The following is a 25,130-nucleotide window of genomic DNA, read 5'->3' on the forward strand; positions in this document are numbered from 1 at the left end:
CCAAATGACCAAAGTATCCATTGATGCTACGTTAAACACCATTCATTTCTTTTCCTTTATTTTGACCTAAATCAAAGATGTTTAGCTCCTTAAACCACATAAAAGGTGATATTTACCAACATTTTTGTTTATTATTTAACATGTTTGTTTGTTTATTTTCTTTCTGCCTCTACCTGTTCTTCACAACTTTTTTTTGTTTTATCGACTGGACAAAACAAACATATTTCTTTCCTGCACCATCGATGAATGAACGCAAATTTACTCAAGGTCACCACAGAAACTACAATCTGGTCTTTATGTGTACCCCTTCTTACTGTGGTTTGCTTTTTTTGTCGATATTTTTAACGACAATTTGGATTAAATATACACCGAAACTCTTTGAGCTTTTTGCAGCAAAAAGAAAAGATGTGTAGTGATTAAATTTGAAATGGTTTTTTTTTTTCAGACAGAAATAATATTATGGTTAGCCCTAACACTGCAATAAAGTCAAATACTTGTTCCACAAACTAAATTAAAATTTCAAATTTTGCAATAAAATTTGTATTAATAAACATTTCAGAATCATTCCATACTCTTGCACTTATGGCCTTTTTTATAGACTAGGCTTCCAACAAATTTCTAAATATGTCACAACAAATGCGCTGTGATGTTTTTATTTCCTGGGATTTTCCCTAATTGGTTTCTTCTTGTTAGTGGTGCAGGAAGGAGGGCCTGGCAAGGAAAGTCTTCATTCGTTTGGACGGGACATGCAGTCGTTTGGACGGGACATTTTTTATGCACGTAAAAGAACCGTTGTATCACTTGGATGGGACATGCTGGTATGCACACAAAAGAACCCTTGACAGTTGGAATTTGTTAAAAATTAGACAGAAATGCTGTTGTCCGGTAAAGTTTTACTAATAGCAAATTTCATGGTGTATGCTGAAAAGTAGTACGTTATAACCAATTCCATATGAGTGTTATGAAAACTGCGTATGGATATCAGCCCGACCCTACATAATAAGATAGCAGTATAGTGTTTTAAACAGTTTATAAAAATGTCAGCATAGTTGTCATGTTTTAAGAGAGAAATATGTAGAGGAAATGGGCTGGTTGGTGGTTAGTAATTATCTTTCTATTGTCACAGTCAGAAACTCATAATTACAAATATTTCAAACATGATAAATGAATTGCTAGCAGTTAAAAGGTCACTCAACAGTTGATTTACAAGGTCGTTTTTAAAAGGACATTTAGACAAAAAATAGAAATTACCTAAACTTAGGCGTAAACAAAACACATGCAAACTGTTTGCTTACATTTGCTATAAACTTTAGCACTTTGAACACTAGCAGCTAATTTCGCAGGGGAGGTACCTCAGACACTTGCGCAGCCAGTGAGAATACCTGATGCCATGTATAGTACAATAAATTATACTTTGTAATAGTATCTTGGATATTTATTTTCCGATAATTCCATCATCCAATAAAATATTCCACAGATCATTTCAACTATTTTATTATATCTGCTTCAATTCAATTGCGATTTGATAGGACATTTGTTTTCGTCTATTGGATATTAAATAAAATCCCTAACACATCTGTTTTATGTCAAATCTATCAACAATTTCAAGTAAAATTCAGCATAAGACTAAGAGCCAATGATTTTATTTTATCTTTTACATCTTTCAAAAGCACAAATGGCCAGGATAGAGACGCTGGATTTCTTCTCAATACACAACTTAGAGACTAACTTATAGTATTTTTATTTACTATGATCACAGCTAGGAAGAGGGAGATTTTGCCCATACAGCAGTGTCTCACATTTGTCTTCTTTGAGTTTCAAAGTGTGCATGGGTGGCTCTCGTTTCTTTATTCCATCCCAACAACTAGACACCCTTACCTCAGATATCCAAAGATAGGTTGCCAGGCAACGAATAATATGCCCACAGCAGCTATAAGTCATCTGAGCAGTCAATAAGGGGTGTCGAATGAAAACATTTACAACACACTAAATTCTGATTAAGAATAACAACCCATTAAGTAATTATCAGAAATCATTAGAATTTGTTTGGCTTCTAGTTCTGCCACATGTATACGTTTAATATCATGAAATTAGTTGTTCAAGTTATTGGAAATCATTGAAAATCAAGAGGCTTTTTCGTCTCATGACCTTAAACCGTGTGTATATATTTAAAGTCAATCGGATATTAACTTTAGCCTCTAGAGCATCCTTAAGATTTTTCAAAGTGATCAAGGGCATAACTCTGGCAGCAATTATCGGAAATCATTGAAAATCAATAGACCTGTTCGTCTCATGACCTTAACACTGTGTATAAATTTAAAGTTAATTGGATGTTAACTTTAGCCTCTAGAGTGTTCCCAAGATTTTTCATAGCGATCAAGGGCCAAAACTCGGAATTTTTGAAAATCAAAAGGTTTCTTCACCTCATGACCTTAAACACTGTGTATAACTTTACTTTAAAGCCAATCAGATATTAACTTTAGCCTCTAGAGTGACCACAAGATTTTTAGAAGTGATCAAGGGTCATATCGGAAATCATTGAAAACCAAAAGGCTTCTTCGCCTCATGACCATAAACACTGTGTATAACTTTAAAGTCAATCGGATATTAACTTTAGCCTCTAGAGTGTCCACAAGATTTTTAGAAGCGATCAAGAGTCATAACTCTGGAAGAAATTATCAGAAATCGATGCGGCCTCTAGAGCATCCACAAGCAATTGTAGTCACCGGACCAACAGATGGACGGACAGACAAAGGCGATGACAATATACGACAACATTTCAATGTGGGCATATAAAAAGGTAACCAAGAACTTTTGTCTATGCTTTCATGGCTGACATGTATATGATATACAATATTTTGCTATTTACTGACTTTTTTTAAGTACAGATAATTCATAATCTTTGAAGCGTGAAATTTGAAAAAAAAAAAAGCATACAGATCTACATTAGAAAAGAAAAAAATGCATATTTGAATAGGAAATATCTTTAGGATTTTGCCAATAATTTTAGGCACCATGGCTATTTTCCTAAAGATTAAATGAAATAAAAGTATTCCGTACACTACAGATATGTAAAAATATTTTCCGTAGTTAAAAAGTTAAATGGCTTTCAACCAAATGTCCCTTTAAACTATTTAAACAGGGAGTACACAAACACAAAAACAAAACAAAAATGGCAATGAAAAATGGTGTTTTAACAAGAGTTACAATAATAGATAGATATTTAATTTATTCAGCTATTTGACACAATTTATACCAATTACCTGGGCAAATTCCCACACTGAGGGGAGGAAATCTGTGACAACTGTCAACGAATCAGTGTTAAATACCAAATAAATAAATCCACGTCAGATAAACTTGAATTTTTACAAGCACTGCCTTCAAAGTAATTATTTGAATCAAAATTGTGCCATGTTTGCGACCGTCCGGTAATCAAAGGTCAGTTGACATTTACGGTTTTTAAATGTTATCATTTATTCGCTTCACCGACGTAATTATCTACCGCCCTTAAAAAGGGGAATACGATATCAATTCAATTTGGACTTTTTACGTCCAATTCTGATCAAATCCATACTCCGCAAACTGATCATTTCCGAGCACAAGGGTATTGATTGAAGAGTTTTCTCTAATCTTTTTCAACATCTTAGCATCTTTGTTAAAACTCCCGATAGTAAATACCGAGGCGGATGATTACGGTAAAAAGTAATTAGATCTAAGTTTTGCCCGCGACGTTAGAGACATCTTGTGTCTTCAGTGGTAATGGTTTTTCATAAAGGTCCAACGTAACATTCAATCTGTTAAACTGAATAGAAACTGATTAAACAAGACATTTTTTGCACAGGGTATGGTTTTAAAAAAAAATGATTGATTCGTGAGAGCCAGAAATGAGTTGTGCCGTCCACTCTGGAAGAATAGGTTATTTGGGGACAAAGGAAAATATTGTATATACTTTTATTATTTTAAAATCAAATTGTTTCAAATTGCTGTGATCTTGTATCTTCCATTTCGCAAGAATAGGTTATTTTGGGAAAACATCAATTTGTTATCTAAACCAAATTGTTCCAATCAAGAGAGACAGAAATGAGTGGTATCATCCATTTAAAAACAATAGGTTATTTCGGGACTAACATATACATGAAACAATACCCTTTTTTTCTCTTTAAAATTCTGCATTCAAGACAGGTTTGTAGGATATACTAACCTGTAAAAGGCTGTAATAAATAATACAGGATTTTAACTCCATGTAAAAGACTGGATATGATTTGCTTTATGAATCAATCAAAGAATTCCTACAAACCTATTCACATGAGATGAAAAACGAAGATCCTGTGTTCAGGTAAAAGAACCCTTAACAGTTGTAATCAAAAAAAAAATAGGCTGTAGCACTGCTGTCCAATCAAAATTGCCTGTTTCATTATCCCAGTTTGTGCAGAAAATTGGACATTAAACCCCATTTCACTTCCTACAAACCTGTTACTAATACATGTGTAATTAAACCAAAAATATATCAATAAATCAATAAAATTGTAGCAGAATTATTCAATTCTGATAAATGCCACATGCATTAAAGAGATTTTGTTATATTTATCAAGTTATACCATGTTTTGTCAATCAAAATTTTTTTGTGTGAAATAAAAATCAAATTTAAAAGCTAAAAATCCACTTGAAAAGTCCTTGTAACTATTGATGTTACATTCCGATTGTCGGGCATGTTAAATATAACAAACGTGTGCGTTGTTTGACACAGAGTTTGAAAATGCGACATGGACACACATTTCCTCCCCACATAGGATATAATCTACAACTCACCAAATTTGCTACGTAAACAGCTAACAATCCACGCCTGGAAAAGAAACACAGAAAATCACGTCAGAGAGGCAAACATAACGATGTGAGTATTTGTGTACGGTGATGCCTGCATGTTTTACATGCACCTGTGACTAAACTAGACCTAACGAGTAAACGATCCACAGGTTGATTTAACTATCGTGATAAAATATAAAAACATTCCCAAAACAAACATTTCTCACATAATTCTTATTTACAACTAACAAGGAAAAAAAAATCAAAATAAAAAAATATCCTTTATTTCACATTCTAAAATATTGAACCTTATTAAATATTTGGTTTTGGGGTTAAATAAAAAAAAAATTCTCTCAAACAGTAAAATACAAATACTTTATTGTTAAGAGTTAAATAAATTGTTCAATTATTTTTTTTCAAACATTATTGGCCTAAAAAATGTTTTTTGAAACATCAAATATTTTGCGTAAGAGTTAGATAAAATGTTCAAATATTTTGATAAATTTGGTGACAATAAAAAATATTTCTTTGTTTTTTGTTCTAAAACATTGACACATATATTAAATATTTATCTTTAAAGTTAAATAAAAGAGAGAAACAATTTTTTTCTTAAATCTTGGCAACATTAAAAATATGTAAATAATTTCTTTTTTTAATTCCACATTCTAATAAAATTCTACAGAATTGAGTACAATAAAATACATATTGAAAATAATAAGTAAACTAACAGTTAGTTCAAGATTATAGTTAGTATAGGTGCCTATCCCAGAAAGGAGGAATTCGGGCGAAAGGGTAGAAATGGTATACAATAGAGCAATGTGCACCCATGTTAGCAACAAACATGATTCATATAAATTAGGTAGTAAAAAAAAGATTTGAGAAAAAAAAAGCAGAATTTATTTACGTTATCAGTAAAGCAAAGATTATCAAAAAGTGTCAAATTAACTAGAAAATGTTAGTTTTAAAGAAGTATTTTGTTACAGGAATATGGGTGTAGAGGGTCGCAATTTGACAAGGGTTTAAGAGAAGTGTTTTGTGTGTGTGTGGGGGGGGGAGGGGTTAATGTAAATCATATGGATTACTATTACCGGTACTGAAAACAACTTTTTATTAATACAGAAATATCTGATATTTGTTTTGAAGAGGGGAGGTGGCAAAAAAAGCGGCACCTAGATTGTAAAGGTTTCTGTACAGTAGAATAGTTCTGTTCGATCCCTGCATTGGCCGAGAAAGTTCATCCAGATTTTCCGGCGTGGTTCTCCCTTGTCAGTGATGCAGGACGGAGGGCCTGACAAGGACAGCTGTCTAGTCAATCGGATGTAACAAAAAACCGAGGTCCCGTGTACACATCGGCGTGCACGTAAAAGATCCCTTGACAGTTGGAATTCGATATAAGGGTAGGCCGTAGTGCCGCTGTCCGGGCAAAATGTCCCTCATAGCACACCATATGGCGTATGCCCGTCTTCATTAGCCCAGTTCGGAGCACAACAGTAGGACGTTAAACCCCATTTCATTTCTGTTTCAGGTGTTAATTGAAATTTTAAAAGTTTTATATACTTGTTTAATGAGTTTCAATACTTTATTTTGAAGTAAGTTTTCATATAAAAAATATGTCATAAACAAAGGCATGTGACCATACCATTATTTAGGATGCTTTTCCCTGCAAAACTAATGACAAATCCATTAGTGTGACTCAGTCCTTACTGTGAAATACCATAGCCCCCAACACTAACAATATCCATGACTGATTTTAGTCCATGAAATATAAAAAACCAACAACAGTGACATTATATTAAACTTCAGGTAATTTATTAAATGATCAAATATCACAGGTGTCTGCAGGTGACAGAAATAAGTCTCGCGTTTCAATTTTATCATTATGGAGGGATTTTCTCCCAAATCTCAATATTCTTAATTTGTTACTGTTTGTCTATGAGTTGACAAGAAAACAATGGGTTGTTATTTTGTTTCTTTCTAGATTTCATGATAAACTCGCAACTCTACATGTCACTTTGCTTATTGTATACTAGTTTTATATATATATATATACACACAGTATCATGTCCTACATCAAGGGCAGTAATCAGATTACTAAACTGCCTAGATTGTGTGAAATAAAATAGTTTAAGTCATACCTTCAAGAATTCAAAGTATTTTTAAAATCAACGCTTCTTTTGTAATGTCTTTTATAACATATATTTATTTTTAATCTTAATGGCAATGTAAAAATTGTATTTTCCATAATTGTAAAATTTGAAATATCTATAGCATGATTCAGATTTATAATAACTGGAAGTTCAAAGTTACCGTAAGTAACTTAGAGATATCCCTAGCTACTTAATATACAGTTGTTACATCTTCGACTATACGTTGTTAAGAACGAAATGAAATGAAATGGAGTTTAGTGTGCTACTTTTCTTCATCAACCGGGCTAATGCTAATGCATACAGTGTGTTGTGGAAGCAAATTTTGCCTGGACAACGGCATTTACACTTACTTCTCATAAATTCCAACTGTCAGTGGTTCTTTTACGTGTACACCAACATGTATACAGGGACTAGTTTTTCATCCCATCCAAATGACTACATACTGTTCATATCCACGTCCATTCAACCCAATCTAGGTTATTTCAGGACTATCAAAAAGGCTATTTCTTTATTTCAACAATTAATTTTCTCTCAAAGTTACGCAGGCAACCCTTGTACTGCTTGTCACATACAAGCTTGGGTTTTGAAACCATGACATTTGCATCCATGATAAACCTTATTTTGTAATTCGCACTTGTTAGACTACTTGGCCATCCAATTTCCCAAAGAGAGTGTTTAATCTCCACTCAACACAAACTAGGTTATTTTGGGATTAACATATGGTACAATTTTATTTCAATAATCTCCCAGGTTCTTTAGGATGCGAAAGAAACTAAAGGACCAGAGAAAATGAACAACGGTATGCAGGTAACCTTACTCCTTCTCACATACAAGCTTGGGAATTTAAATCATGCTACTACACTTAAAGATGCATTATGTAAGATTTAGATAAAGAGCAGACCGTTCTTGCTATAATAATAGTTCAAAAGTAGATATGAAAAATGAATATATTGAAAATATCATTCAAATTCCTCTTATTCTGAGCAAAGTTATGGGTGTTGGAAGATGTAGCTTAGATTGTTTATTATCATAGTGCCGGTACTGGAAAAAGAAGACTTAGCCTTGAATATCCATTTTATAGTTAAATTTTTAAAACTTGGGGTGTTCTAATTCATTTAAATATCTGCCATCCGATGCTCTAGAGAGTTAATTATGGGCCTGTCATGTTAATACATTGTAAAAGTCTAAATAATAGTATATATAACTATAACATTTAATGAAGCCAAATTAAAGAGGCAGATTTAGATATCACATTATGCATCTTTAATTACAGACTTTTCTTTATCTAAATAGACCACTCAGTCATCCAACTACCTAGTTACTTTGAGAATTTTTATTTATTTTGATAGATGTGTAGAAAGAAATTTTACTAAGATTCCAGTGTTTCCAAATTCTAACTGCGAAGGGATCTTTTATGTACACTATCAATTCATAAAAAGCATCGTGGTTTTTCACTTGATCTGTAACAATGTAGATGTGATTGCTGACAAGTAAGAACCAGATTTAAATAATCCAGAAGGTTCTACCTGGGCCCAAAAAAAGTGTGGGAAGTGTCAATCACATTTAAATGCAACTTTAGAAAGTGCAAACATATTATGTAACATGCATGATAGTAATACTTATATAATTCTACTATTTACTTGTGTTAAATATTTCAATAATCAGCCCACGCGACTCAGCTCAGAAATGTGTGGGAAGTGTCAATCACATTCAAATGCAACTTTAAAAAGTTCCAGCATATCCTGTAACATGCATGACACCTAATACTTATATAATTCTGCTATTTACTGGTGTTAAATATTGAATAACTTGATACTTTTGTCGTACTACAACGGAAACCAGTACTTTGAATACGTAGAGCCGAGGAGACATTTCCTATCGTTTTCAAATTAGTTACATGTCAATTGGAGTGATTAGCTACAATAATAGATATTCTATTGTCTAAGTTTAAATTACCAGAAGGAAACAATCGCCTCATATTACGACAAAACATTGCAGATCTCATTAAATGGTTTAAATTTAATGGTTTAATTATAAACAAATGAAATGAAATGGTGTTTAATGGCCTACTTTATTTTGCACAGTCATACACCAAGCAGTGTGCTACAATGAGGGAAATTTTGCCCAGACAGCAGTGTTTGTTCCTACCCTTCATTGAAATCCAACTGCTAAGGATTATTTTACATGTACGTGAACATATACACAGGACCCCAGTTTTTATGTACTATCAGAACAAGTAGACACTGTTCCTTGCAAGGTCCACCTATCCATAGGCGTACGGGTAAATTTTTAACTGGGGGGGGTGGTGGTGGTTGGTGCCCAAAAAATGTAGTTAGGTTCTCAGTATGTTACATAATAATAATAAATTCGCTGTTAAATTGGACACATTCAAGAACACAATATTTTTTTTATACAACTTTTACAAAGTACAATTGTGTGCCCAAATTTTCCCAGCATTTAGTGCCCAAAATGGGGGGGGGGGGCGGCCGCCTCCCCAGACCCCCCAGCTCGTACGCCTATGCACCTATCCTACAGACCTACACCACTGACAAAACTGACCACGATTGAAAATCTCAAGGAACTTTCTAGGTCAACACCGGGATCAAACCTGGGACCACCTCACCGTCATATGATGGATTTTATACAGTTAATCTATCGAAACAACTGCCTTATCTCATAAAGCCCTATTTTATATAGTTAACCTATCCAAACAGCCCTATTTTATAAAGTTAACCTATTCAAACAAAAGTCCTATTTTATAAACTTAACCTATCCAAACTACAGCCCTATTTTATAAAACTTGACCTACCCAAACTACAGCCATTTTTATATACTGAACCTACCCAAACTACAGCCCTCTAGTTGGCCGGTCACCTCTGGCTTGCGGCTGTGGTTTCGATCCCAGGTGTGAGCGTATGTGGCTTCTCAACCTCGTGGGTTTACTCCGGGTACTCCGGTTTCCTCCCACAGCAAAGACCCCTACGCGTGCGCTAAGATCATTAAAAAATGAACTTGTCTGCGATATCACCTTCGGTGGAAGCGGACGTTAAACGCTAAGAACAACAACTACAGCCCTTGTTTATAAACTTAACCTACCAAAACTAAAGCCCTATTTAATAAACTTAACCTATCCAAACAGCAGCCCTATTTTTGCCTTATCTTATAAAGCCCTATTTGAATATATAGTTAAAACCAATCCAAACAACAGCCCTATTTATGCGATTATATACCTTTAACTTTGAAGACATAAAATGAAAAAAAATATTGCAATGTTAAAAATTCAAAAATGAGAAAGGAATATTTGTTTTTAAAAAATTATGAACAGTTTCCAAAACAAATATGATATTGTTTATTTTAACAGTTATTTTGATCTGAATATTGCATCTTGGGTCTTGAAAAATCTGCGTACCTTTGAACCATGACACTATAGTAATGCATCAGATTTATCATAACTGAGACTCTGATAGTCAAGATAGCGCAATCTTTTCTTAAAACAGATTCTAGTAATCCATCATCAGAACAAAAAAAAATTCTATGATTTATGATTCACTTTAGTTAAATAGTCTGATGCACTTAGTTTAAAAACTTCAAAATGTCAAATCTTTCTGATTGCTCTCAGCTCTTTCGCTGTTATAAATGGTCTGCGTGGCAAAAGGTTAACATCCTTTCTGTGTTCAATTTGAATCTTGACTTGTGTAAATAAAAATAAATTCTTTTACATGTTTGAATGCATAATTATCTTAAATGAAATGAAATGAAATGGGGTTTTAACGTCCTACTGTTCTGCTCCTATACTGGGCTAATGAAGACGGGCATACGCCATACAGTGTGCTATGAGGGAAATTTTGCCCGGGCAGCGGCACTATCGCCTACTCTTATATCGAATTCCAACTGCCAGGGGATCTTTTACGTGCATTCCAATATCTACACGGGACCTCGGTTTTTCATATCATCCGAAGGACTAGACAGCTGTCCTTGTCAAGCCCTCCATCATGCATCACTGACAAGGGGAAACCACGCCAGAAAATCTGGATGAACTTTCTTGGCCAATGCAGGGATCGAACACCCGACTTCCAGGCTAGCTAGCCAGCGTCTTACCCACTTAACCATGTGATCCGCATAATTATCTTAAAGCCACTGATTATCTTTTGCATTTTTTGGACAATAACTAATTTTTCTTCGGTTTAATCCAGATTGATTATGTATCAATTCATTAAGAAATCAATACCATAATATCAATGGTAGATCCTCTTCGGGCTTAGATTCACTAGGAAACCCATCAAAAGATAGGTGGCGCTGGCTTGTTAATATCGTCTGCTGAGAATGACGAATATTGCAACACTATTTCTGACTTAAACCATTTTTTTGTGTGAGTGGGATAGGAATTGCCTTTCTAAGACCTTTTCCCAGCATGCACACATGTATACATACAATAAATGCCCCATGTGGTGAGAGTAATCTTAGGATTGTATGTACACTAGTATATCAAAGTTAAGACGTAAAGGTGGTCCCCTTATCTACTTCGTGTCTACGTAAAAGTATCAATCGAGAAAAAATAACCATGGGATAAAAAAAATGTATAAATCGAGATAGTATTTTCTATTTCTTGATTCTGTGTCTCCGCCTGAATATATTTAGATCTAACATATTGTATTAAAACATAGAAGATTATTAATAGCTTCAAGTAGTATTTACATTCTGATATGTGAAATGTTATGTAAATTATAAAGCTAGGTGAAATAAAGGACATTATTTTTTTTCTCTGCAAAAATAAATATTTTACATTACATTTAGCTAACATGATCGTTCAAAGCACACAAAGGGAGAAAAAGAAAGAAAAATTGGGTTTAATGTCCTCTCTTAAATGTCTTTATTTCCATAAATTGCTTGTAGGATGATACCCAGATTACAAAGAGGATAGGTAAATGACCCTACTACTGGTGAAAGCTTGCGATCAAAACCACCACACTTGACTGAATGACAGGTCTGTAGATCTTTCGGCCACCCAACTCCCCACAATCTAACTATAATAACCATTTTTCTTTTATCCAACTTCAATCTTGGAAGTAAGTGCATTGAGGAAAGAGTGGTCAGCTCTGGTGTTCTATTTCTATTTAAATAAGGAACAAAAAAACTAATTCCAACTTTAAGTTTAAAAGTATTTACTGTACCCAAATGGCTTTACATTTATTTATGTTTGTTGAGTCATGAGTTATTTTAAGAATTTAAAAATTAAATTTGTTCATTTTATTCAGAAATGACATATTAATTATTATAGTTGTTATGTGAGAAATGGAAGAATGGAGAGGTTAGATGGATGACATAATGGAAGGAGTGTTGCAGGAATGACAGAAACATACCTTGATTTCCTTTCCACAACAATTGCAGCCAAGGCAGCAGTGAGGGTTGGTAGAAATGCACTAGTGACATGATAGAAACGGCCAAATAGTTTCCTAAAGATAAGAAATAAAAGATATGTAGAAAATTAAACCCAAAAAAATTGTTGGATAATTTGAAGTTTGGCCTACTTGGTCCCCTTTTTAAACATGATCAGTTAAAGCCCAATTTTACAGACGGAAATGCTCAGTCATCAGCATCCAAAAACTATATCAAATTCGTCTCCAAAGAAACACCAGAATTATTAAATCCAAAAAGGTTCTAAATAACTACCACAAAAGGTTCATGTTTGTACAAAGTATTATTTTGATATCATGAATGGTTTATACTTCACAATCAAAATAAGGGCAGACTTCAGCAAATTTCACTAAAAATTAGTCTTTCCAAATAAATAATTGTTCTAAAAATGATTAAAATCGATCAATCCTATAACCTAACGAAATTATTTCATAATTTATTTGACCAATTCTAAATTTAAAAGATAATATTATAGCCCATGTGATTATTTGCCTACAAATGAATTTCTTACATCATGTACCGTGTACAAAATTGGGTCCGGATTTCTACCAACCCCCAGCTGTTTACTGCTTGCTCCTTTTAGAACACCTGATACCACTTTAAAATTGAGAAATATCTTTGAAGGGAAAATTTGGAAGCAAAACTGATGCCAAGCTGATCAAGGTTAAGAAAGGGTCCAAGATTTTACTTCTAGATTGTGGAAATTTCTAGAAACCAAACACCATGTAGCAAAAATACAACAAGAGACAGTCCAATAGTTACTCATGATGTATCAGTCTAAATTCATATACATTTTAAAATAAAGAATTGTGACCGATGCACATGGTTACGGTGTTCAGACCAATACGACCACATTCTACAAATCAGATTCAGAACATTGACAGAGTGCCAGTTGATCTTTTATGAAGAACAATATCATACAGGTAAAAAAGGACAATTTAAGACTAATTCAATCGAATTTACTGATCATTTTTTTTTTTAAACCTGAATGTATATTGATGGTTATCTTTTGAATTAGAAGACTGAGTGTCTAGGATTATGCACTGAACGTGCAGTGTACATACTGTGTAGAATGTGATCACATTGTATATTGTTAGTGGTAGGGATAGATCACAAACATCAAATTTTATACTCTTAAATATGGAGTTTTAAGATATAAAATCAGATGATTATATTACAAGCAACAAACACATAAAAATTGAACAAACTGATGAAATCAAGAATTTAAATATTTCAATACCGTGAAATAATGTTCATTTACTTTAACAAGAATTAGGTCAACCCAAGTTATTGTCAGCTTCCATTATCTTTAACAGACTTCAACTACAAATATTTTGTATGTTCTGTAGCCTTTTTTTCTGCACCAATTGGGCTAACGAAGACAGACATGTTATGCAGTATATTATGAGGTAAATTTTGCTAGACAGTGGTGCTATGCCCTACTCTTCCTTACATGCAAAAGTCAGGGGATTTTGAACACGCTGCCAACATGGGACCTCGTTTTTGGGTTTTTTTTTCATCTCATCCAAACAGCTTTTCCTTGCCAGGTCTTCCCCGACCAGCACCACTTACAATGGGGAAATCAGGCTGTAAAATCCTGTTGAACTCTCATTTATGGAAGAATAAATAAAACTGATTTACCGATGCCAAAATTCCATTTCTCATGAAATGAATCATTGCATTCACCATATATAAAAATATCATTTTCTTGAATTCATTAGTTAATCTATCACCATTAAAATAAATCCGTCAAAAACTACCTTTTTTTACTCTCAATGAGAATTGATAGAAAACAAACGGGAATACCACACACAAAGCAATTGTAAAAAAAATATGAACCCATAATCTTTCTGAAATAAAAATCATCACAACAAAAGATGCATGAATATCTTTCAAAAAGGCACCATATAGTAAAACCCACTATTTAGCTTTTCACTTAATAAAAACCACTGTAGCTTTTTAGAGTAAAAGCCAATATTTAGCTTTTAATCTAACTTTTTACAGTAAAATACACTTTGAGGTTGATAAATATTGCAGCAATCCCATTCATAATTTATTTTTGCTGTGTTTTTGCTAGCCCAAGGGCAATCGCTCTGAAAATAATTCATGAATTATACTCAAAGAGATCTCATGGATATAACTAGGGCAATGTAACATGTTTCATAAAAAAATCGGATGAACAATATCGAGTATATGAGAGGATGGACAGGGGGTGATGACAGTACGTACATCAAGTCTGGAAATAAGTCACCAGCAGCCATTTCGCATTCAATAAAATAAATTTCAAATAAAATATCTACCAGCAAGACCTTTCTCTCCTTTGTTAACAACATGTTCAGATTGCATGTGCTGCAGATCAACGATCTGTTATGAATATATGGGTTTTTATCTCAATTTGGTTTAACTTTTCAACAGGTGCCCTTTACTTATAAAATCTGTGTGAAGTTAAATGAAATGGCATTATATCATACATTTCTGCACCAACCTGCCTAAGAAGACCGGCATACACCATGCGTTACGGTATGAGGGAAATTACCACGGACAGCAGTGTTTCCACCTAATCTTTATCGAATTCCAACTGTCAAAGGTTCTTTTATGTGCACACCATATATTACACGGTACAATGTACCTTAGGGTTCTTTTTAACCATCCAAACTACTAGACAAATTTCATTGCAATTTATAAAAGTATAATAGAAAAAGTAACAAATTCAACTTTCGAAGTTTAAAGTGGCAATAAATCTATACAAGCCAGAATAATTTGTCTCTATTAATCAGATTTTAATTTAATCTTACTTATTGTTGAATATAAATATTAATTTAGGAATTCTAACGCTTTAGTATCACATGCTTGCAATATTCTTTAATAATGCCCATTGTTTATACTAGGTTCCTTATTGAGTCCACGATCTGGTGCGTTCGGATACGTTTCGATACAATCAACACGATTGCTACGACTTCAGGGAAAAAGAAAGACATGCAATACGTAGATTTAGCTCTTGCATAATGTATGTTTAAGAAGAAGATTTTTCAAACATTGTATTTGAGAAATGTTGTGGTTTGCATGATTTGTAGATGACCATAATATAGTATGCTTTAACTTCATACTAAAATTGAACGACATTGGTTTTCACGAATTTATAACAATATTGATACTTGAAAGGATTTTGAGCTGATCAAAAATACAAATATCCACAGGATATTTTTCATATTTTTCAGTTTCAAACCATTTTGTTAGATATTTTTATATACTCGGATCAGCTTGATAATGTAATGGTTACATTACATTAAAATGGTAGATGTTACTGACTTTTGAAGTATGTAAATGATCTAGATTGTACCTTTCAAAAGGAAAAAGATGTAATGTACAAATTAAAAGATATATTTATAGACATATTTTGTTATTGATCTTATATCACAATATGTTACTCTGATATGTAATATTATTTCATTTTTTATGTTAAAACAACAATGTTTATATATACATGTAGCTTCCTCTTTTATCACAGATCATAGAATTAAAATAAGGAAATCAATATTATTTATAAAGTGTGAAATTGTTAACGCATAATCTAACATAGTTTTAGTGTCCCTATATTGAAAACAATAGTTATTTTTAAGACATTTTATCGACTTATTTCACATTCATAATATGTACATGTACTTTGCTTTTTTAAGATGGTGTTATTTTTTTTGTGAATACATTTCTGATTTTGTTTGGATCATCATTTGTTGTAAAACTCTTAATTGTTAATCTTTAAGTGGCATTTAACACTGTAACCCAGGTATCATTTAATCTTGTGTATCTAGCACTAATTTCTTTCACATTCGTTTAATATCCAGTCTTTGTTTAAAAATTCATAAAAACTGTTTAAAATCACCATAAATCGTTTAATTTGTACTTCTGGGCACTCATTATCAAAATTAATCAGTCAGCTTTAAACTGGACACAATTACAAATTAGAGGATTTTTGGTGATTTTAATCAATTTTTAAACAAAGATTTGATATTAAACGAATGTGAAAGAAATTAGTGCTAGATACACAAGATTAAATGATACCTGGGTTACAGTGTAATAACTGGATAGAGTAAAAACAAAAACAAATACTTATGGAAAACAACTACTAGGATATTCAAGGCTGTGAATATATTCCTGATTTTGCTTGGATGTCATCATTTTTTGTTTAATACGCTTTCTTTGTTGTGATATTATTTTAGCTCTTGTCTTTTATTTAATTACGCCTGGCAAGAAACAGTGTCTAGTCGTTTGAATGGGACAAAAAAAAAACCAACAACATTCTGATTACATGTAAAAAAACCTTTGAGAGTTGGAATTCAAAATAAGAACAGAAATTCAATTTGGTGAGGCCTCAGATATACTGATTCATAGTCATACACAACAAGAGACTTGTTCCCTGCACGGGAGCCGCGATGGCGCAGTAAGTAAGACGCTGGCTCTCTAAACAGGAGGTCTCGGGTTTGCTCTGAGTGTTGGCCGAGAAAGGTTCTGAGGAATTTCTGGTGTGGTTCCCCCTTGTCAGAAATGCAGGACGGGGGGCCTGGTAAAGACAGTGTCTAGTCATTAGGATGGGATGACAAACCGAGGTCCTGTGTACTCATTGGCGTGCACATAAATGAAAACTTGACAGTTGGAATTTGAAATCGGAGTAGGCCATAGTGCTGCTGTCAGGTAAAATGTCCCTCACTGGCCAAGTTGGTGCGGAAGAGTAGGATGTTAAACCCCATTTCATTTGTTCCCTGCACTGTGTTGCCTTTTATGTACTGGAAGTGGTGGTTCTCTAATTTAGATTTAGAATAATATGATATATTGTTGTTTTTTTGTGACAATAAGCAGGTGTAATTTATATTATTCATATTTAATTTGTTTATGAAATCCTTAATACCTCCTTAAAGGAACTAAATCTCTATTCTTTGGCACCTAGAAATGGACACAAATGGGTCGCAATGCATATAATAATGTAATATGAATGTATATAAACTGATTTATTTTCAATCATTTCTGTTCTTACTGTAATTTCTAATCAGTTATGTTCGGCAAAATACTCACAGAGTCCAAACTGAATGGCAGTCTTTGGCGTTTGGGGTAGTATTCTCCTGTGGAATATGTTTTGCATGCAAATCGTGTGCTAATTTTAAAATGTTAATTTTGTCTCAAATATTGCATATCAGAAGGACATCTTTTCACAATAAAATAACAACATCAATGTTGATTTAAATTAACCAATAGGATGTGTTTGTTTGCAATATCAGAGACTGTGTATGATATTTAGCTAGAGACTTGCCTTCTTTAAGTTAAAGATATTTTTCTAGAACACTTTCAAAAATCAATGATCATATGATCCAGTACAGTTTTATTGATTGGTCGATTGTTGACACATGTGGAGAAAATGTTCTTATAATATAAATTCTTTCTTAACATTATCATTTTTCACCTCCACCAATCAATTTCAAGTATTTTGTTATTCATAATTCTATCATTATAAACAGCTTTAATACTATAGTGCAGAGTTTTTATAATTTTCTAAGGAGGCGTTGTTCATTTGAAAAAGAAGGAGGAGTTGTTCATTTGAAAAATAAGTTGAAAAACTTTAATGAATTTACAGCCTCAACATTATATTTATATATATACATGTACAATGTATGTAAGATGACCTGTGCTTTCAAATATATAAAAGCTAAAGTTCAAATTATTCAGGCCATTTCGAGATTAACATTTGGTATATTTTCATTTCAATAATAGGTAATTCTCTTGTGCATAGGTACCCCCAAATAATTTAATTTACCAAAAAAGTCCATGAGGTTAGGCAATTGATTCTACTCCTATGTACAATCATAGGCCAGGAACATTCAACTGCCATTATAGTAATACATACATACAATCTGATAAAACACAGATCCTATTTCGTTTCATTTTTTATAGTTCAAAATTTCGTTTTACTTGTCTGTACTACACTAGGTTCTGGAAGAGTTGTTATGATTGATATGTTTTGGATGATGTTAAGGATTAGCCAATGAAACGGTTTATTATGGCAAGCTTTTAGCCTGAGGTGCACGGAACTGTGGGTAATCCACTAGAAACATTAATGCTGATTGGTTTATCAAATGTCTGACACCATAGGGTCAAAAGCTGCTCGTATGACCTCTGATGCAACCTCCCAAAACAACTGGTCAGATCATCATGTAGTGTAGGCCATCGAAAGTATAAAAAACGAAACGAAATACTGATCTGTATTTTAATCAGATTGACATACATACAGTGAGGTCCTATGATTTACAGTGCAACAGAAAACAATGTGCATTAAAAAATGAAATACCAAAGTTATTTTAATAATTCATATTCTGCACAATTTGTCTAATAGTAATACACCAGAATATATGGTATATAAAGACTTTCCAGTTTAATCGGACATATCATGGAAGGAGAGAAAGGTCTACTACAATAGAACAATCGAGGAAGAGAATTATGATGCTTCCATACCAAAACTTTATGAAGTCTTAATTACAGTACGCTGCATGTGAGTTTACATACATTATATCTTTTATTGTACCATCATTTGTGATGTTCCTCATTAAAGTCTCTGTACGACATTTGAAGGAATATTAATCCTTGCAAACTACAATGGTGCAATATATAGGATATAGTCAAAACAAGCCAGCATCATCACTGAGTTTTGCCTAAATCTTTTGATGGGCCTCCTTTTAATCTGACTGAATCCAAGCCGGGGGATTTTGATTAATATTTCTTCTTATTGAAATGTTAAATAATCAATTTGAGTACAATTTAGTGTGGATTCATCAACGAAAAAACAATATTTTCCAAAAAATGCAAATGCTGCACAGAGACTTTAATTTTTGAAAGCCAGTAAATATTAACATATGATTAGATTTCTCAGCAATATTTTTCATAAGTCAGACAGTCATTGACTACCAAACAAGAGCCCTTAGTCTGTCACACATGAAAATTATCTAAACAAAGCTCCATAACTCCATATACATACCTCCACAGACAAAAACTAGCAACAAACATGAGGCCATTTATTGTTAGGAAGATGGAAGATCGTAGAGTTTCAGGAATGAATTTCTTTAAATAATAGTCTTTTCCTTTTTTCTTTATAATTGCAGCAATCTGAAATTATAATATTGTTATATCTATAATAAAAGGCATTTAGTGAAAGCATTATATATAGACAACTTTATGAATATCATTCACAAAGTTTATTAACTGCAACGTTTCAATGAGGATACTTGGTGGATATCATTCACCAAGTTTATTAATTGCAACATTTCAATGAGGATATTCTCCCCATCATCAAGCATTGAAATGTTGCAGTCCATGATATCCATAAAGTTGTTTGTATTATATAATATTGTTTATGAATATAATGAGGATGTATTTATTTTAGCATACATGTATCATCTCCAGGAATTTCATCCACAAAAGTAATGATACACTACAATCCAAACAACATGAAGATGTCACCATGATAAAAATCGTCCTTCCGTTTCTTAGACACTTTCTGGAATAACCTAATTCAAGTTTCGTTATCGTTCTGATTTTCTACACATCATAAGATCCAACATATTATAGTCACAACTGCTGGTCGTGTAAGTTGATGTTAAATCCCATATTTTCAATTCTATTGGCATGCCAATATGTACACAAATGAACCTCAGGTTTTCATCCTATTCGAATGGTAAGGCAACACTTTATATTATCATCCCTACATGTTCTACCTGTAAGGTTCTTCTAGCCCCATAATAAAGTGAATATTTTATAGCGCTATTCTATACTGTCTGTATGATTATAGCGAATTTACTGAGATTTGAACCCGTGAAATTCTGGTTGGGAGTCCAGTGCCCTTACCTCTCAATTACTGGAGGTTCTGGCCCTACAGGTTATGATGTTATATAATTCTTATTAAAAGAAAGCTCTTCGCCTCTCTATTTAGGGAAATCTGAATTCTGTGGAGACACCTCCAAAGAGTCTTTAGAATGACATTTCTTAAAGTCTGTGAACATCATTTGAAGGATTATTAATTCCTTGCAAACTACAATATTGTGAAAACCCCAAAACTGTTCAATTCCATATTTTCAAAGGTACATGTATGATGAATTCAATTGATAATTTGTCAACATGCAGCATGGCATGGCATGGCAGTCATTTGAACGAAAAATTGTCAATAAATGGATACGGTAGGGTATGGGATTTTTAATTGATAATTTAAGGGCTTGGCCGCTTGACCCATTTTTGTTTTGGTTTTTTTAATATATCATTTACTGAATGTTAAACTAGGTTCTGTATTTTTGGTTTGCTCTACTGGTAATTTATGAAGATACAGTGCAGGAAATGTTTTGTGGAATAAAATGAAATGGGGATTAATGTCTGGGCTAATAAACTAAGACGATGGTCTACTATTGTTTTGGATTCAGGATTTAATTCGTGGGTTAGATGCTGTTCATAGTCCATCATTCCTGTACCACTGATATGGATAATGTAAATGAAAAGAAATGGGGTTCAACATCCTACATTTCTAATCCATCGGGCTAACGAAGGAAGGAAACCAGACAGGAAATTCCTGAGGATCTGAATGATAACAAAACTTTGAGTCAAGACAAACATTATCATTTTTAGTGTTACCATACCATTTATAACACTCCCCTGGTCATACGAGGCACAGGTTTAGACATTTTGGACTAGGGCCAGTAGGGGCTATAGGAGGGCATTCCAGTTGGAGGCACTTGTCCGACATGTAGATTGAAACGGGGCCCGATTGAAACTAGGACTCTCCAAATTTTTAATATCCAATCATACATTAGTTCAGCTCTGAACGTAGGTCTCAGTACACTCACCCTGTACGTTCACAGACTCTTCTATTGAATCCTTGTCGAAACTAAAATCGGCCCCAGTCAATTTTACTGGGCAACTTTTTACTGCTCAACGGTCGCATTTCAGTCCCTGTGAGCGCCTAAACAATGTAACTGAACATCTTAGTGAGAAAATAAGACCTTGCTTACCTCGCTAGAACCAGTATGAGCGACACAACACACTATTAAAAAAATACGTCCCACTCTTCTTACGGCCTTCACTGACTTCATTGAAAGGGTAATGCACAAATTTACGAACTCGGCCATATAAGATAAAACGAAATTTAGGTAAGCCTGGGAGAAAAAGATTGAAATCTTTGTAAAGTTGAGAATCTTCAGTCATTTATTGCTTTGCCAAGCCTAATTACAATAATTTAAATTCAACTTTACAAAGATTTCAATTTTTGCTCCCAGGCTTACCTAAATTTCATTTTATCTTATGGCCGAGTTCATAAATTTGTGCGTTACCCTTTCAATGAAGTCAGTGAAGGCCGTAAGAAGAGTGGGACGTATTTTTTAACAGCGTGTTGTGTCGCTCATACTGGTTCTAGCGAGGTTAGCAAGGTCTTATTTTCTTACATTGTTCAGGCGCTCACAAGAACTGACACGTGACCGTTTAGCAGTAAAAAGTTGCCCAGTAAAATTGACTGGGGACAATTTTAGTTTTAACAAGGATTCAATACTAAGAGTCCCTGAATGTACAGGGTGAGTGTAATGAGACCTACGTTCACAGCTGTACTAATCATACATGTACATTTATGAATACTGTTTCCCATTTCACTATAAAAGTTCCGCAACTGGGACACTGTGATAAGGCACAATTATTTGTTTACATAATAAAAAAAAACACGAAAAACTTAGTTTATGACTGTCACTGTGGGTCAATTTTGTTGAAAACATGGGAGTTTTTCACCAAACTCACCAAATATAATGATCCATATATTTTCAAAGATTCTCGAAACACTGCCTTGCCAACATTCACCGATGCTGAGAAACAATGTGGATCCCAGGTATGCCCCATTTCGTAGCAAGAATAGTTCAAAGTTTTCAGTTTACTAAACACAGCCATGTTGACATTTAGCGGAAGTTACGGAAACTTTCGGAATATTAGCCAATCATAGAACAGCAAGCAATTACAGCCCGAACCCATCATTGTAAAGTAAACAACAACAGCAGCACGTGGTTTAAAGTCCAGCCAGACAGGTAGGAATCAACATGTAATAATAATACATCCCTGGATAAATAATTATTATAAAGAACTCCTCATTGGATATTCATAGATTTTGATTTGTCTAGACATCAGATTCTCCTTTTAGCACTTGCACACCTCCTCTTGTTTTGATAGTTCGTTGCCAACGAGGGACTTGGACATTCTCCTAACGCATGTATGTCTTTAAACGGTCACACAGATTATAATGTATTACAATAAGATAAACCGCGTGTCAAACGCAAGTAAAACTGGCTATTCTAATAATTATTACTAAATATTGATTTACTTGGGCATTTCACCGTGCTTAGGTGGTAATTTATTGATAAATTTCTGCCCTGTTCTGCAATAAATAATTAACGAAAAAGCGTGTGTTTTTTTTTTCTTTGTTGTTTTTTTTTCCGTAATTTTTGTTATTTCTTTTATTTGTTTTTAAGATGTTAATCAATGACTGAATGTGGATTGTTCATGCATAGTAATAATTAACTCAAAATTAATTATTTTTTCCTTCCCAATTCTCATGAAAAATTAAAATCTTGAGGGAAAAAACTAGTATACGAATTAATTAGTTTATTAAAATCTTCAGTCTTATTGATCAATGTAAAAAAAAAATGGACACGATGCTAATAGCAGAACTCCCGAAGTGCGATATTCAGCAAAATATCAAGAATTTCTAATTCAGCCGGACTGGGGTCAAAATTATATACCACGTGTGTTCTAACGCGATAGTTTTCATGGTTTTTATCGTATAGTTGTTACGTTGCTTCAGTGCAGTTTACAATACTTAGTACCATTAGACGTTTCCAGGATACGGTCGTTCAAATGCGGACCAATAGGTTGTGTGAGGGAGCTCTTCTACCTTCACATATAAAATGTAAGGGCCATTTTTTTATCAGCTCGTGTTCATATTGAATCAGTTTTACATTTAGGTATATGTAAAGTTTTCTATCATATGGAATAAACTGGTGACAAATTAGTTTGCTATCAGAGTTGGTATAAATTTCGAATGTGGAAAAAATGAAACCCTCTTGAGGGATTTTAAAAAAAGATAGGTATATTGGTAATAAGTCAACTTAATACTGTAATTTGCAAAGATCTGGTGGTATACACATGAAGAATTCTGGGCATTAGAAAAAACCAGTTCGTCTACGCCTACAATCCCGTGGTTTCCAGAGAGCTTCGCCAAGTTGCGACCGTGAACGGCTCATTTCAATAACAAACGATCTGTCCACTGAAACGAAAAGTAAATTAATGTCTTACTGTTCTGTACCGATAGGGCTAATGACAATCTGATTAAAATACAGATCTATATTTCGTTTCGTTTTTTTATACTTTCGATGGCCTACACTACATGAAGATCTGACAAGTTATAGCGATGGGTCACGTCAGGGGTCAAAAGATCGACTTATGACCCTATGACGTCAGACATTTGATTAACCAATCAGCATTGATGTTACTTGTGGATTACCCACAGTTCCGTGAAAAACACGCCTAAAGCTCGCCGTAACAGACCGTTTCATTGGCTTATACCTGACACCATTCAGAACACGAGTTAAATAACAACTCTTCCAGATCCAAGTGTAGTAAAGACAAGTAAAACGAAATTTTGAACTATAAAAACGAAACGAAATAGGATCTGTGTTTTAACCAGATTGGGCTAATGAAGACGGACATACACTATACAGTGTACTCTGCGGGGAATTTTGCACGCACAGTTAATTCCAATTGTCAATGGGATTTTCGTCCTATCCGAAAGACTATACACTGTCCTTTGTCAGATCCACGGTCTGCACCACTGACAAGGTGAACTAAGCCTAGAAAATCCCTTTTAACTTTTTCGGCCAACTGCAGGATTGAACACCAGGTTAGTAGGTCAATGTCTTACTCACCAAATCACCGCGACGTCCCACAAGACGAGAAGAGGAAGAGAAAAAGAAGACAACACGCGAAGATTAGACACTGTATTGTGCTAGCACAAAGGGGCAAAAACTTTCTTTATTGTGAAACTAAGTACCGTGTACTGGAAATGCATTAATTACTGGTCTAATGCATATAAATATTTGAAATTTGAAGACAAAATTCATTTAAATTGTATGCCAAATATCTGAAGCACACCCATGAAGTCTATAGACTCCAACGGAAAGGAAAGGTTAAGATTTTGGATGGTAAATTGTAGGCGTACTCCTGTGTAAATAAATTGAACTGTATTGAGATATATATGGTTAACTGGTGTAGTAGAAGTGTAGGACATCTGGTCTATATAAATACAATAAGATATGGGATAAAAATGGGCGGTCCTGGGTCGGTCTTGGGTCACCATTAGACAACTAGATCGTGTTTCACACCAACAGAATTCACTTTTTTGTGGTCTATAGTAAATTCATCTTAACATTGTCAAGGTGGTGATGCATGCTAGTGGCGGCGCTGGGATTTTCCAGTAGAAGGGTGGGGTGGAGCGGAGTTATTCGCCTAGTTAACGTCCAAAATCCCGAGCGGAACTTCCAATTTAGAGCGTGTACAAGGAACACAAACACTGGATCAGAAAGGGAAAGTTGGCTCACAGAGCTTGGAAATGGCTAGCTTCGAGTGAAAAGTACATCCCTCAAAATAAATGTGCGGGTGTGGGGGTTTTGTGTGTTTTTGGGCAACGATCACTGGTTTATTATACACAGT

General features: G+C 33.9%; 1 protein-coding gene across 3 annotated transcripts in view; it reads right to left on the bottom strand.

The window, feature by feature from the left end:
• The window catches only part of LOC126809788 (transmembrane protein 135), a 147,561-nt gene extending 125,189 nt beyond the window's left edge, over positions 1–22,372 (bottom strand). Inside the window, exons 1-5 of one of the 3 annotated variants that reach the window (XM_050534560.2) lie at positions 22,173–22,372; positions 19,384–19,511; positions 14,126–14,215; positions 12,311–12,403; positions 4,810–4,843 (exon numbers count right to left, since the gene is read on the bottom strand). In XM_050534560.2, the coding sequence (XP_050390517.1) occupies positions 4,810–4,843; positions 12,311–12,403; positions 14,126–14,215; positions 19,384–19,511; positions 22,173–22,319 (492 nt within the window). In that variant the 5' untranslated portion in view covers positions 22,320–22,372. The remainder of the gene's footprint in view (positions 1–4,809; positions 4,844–12,310; positions 12,404–14,125; positions 14,216–19,383; positions 19,512–22,172) is intronic. The other 2 variants (XM_050534561.2, XM_050534562.2) reach the window with 2 other exon arrangements.
• Positions 22,373–25,130: the final 2,758 nt, after the last annotated feature.

The sequence above is a fragment of the Patella vulgata genome, chromosome 2 (assembly GCF_932274485.2).
Source record: "Patella vulgata chromosome 2, xgPatVulg1.2, whole genome shotgun sequence".
In the NCBI taxonomy this organism is placed as follows: domain Eukaryota; kingdom Metazoa; phylum Mollusca; class Gastropoda; family Patellidae; genus Patella; species Patella vulgata.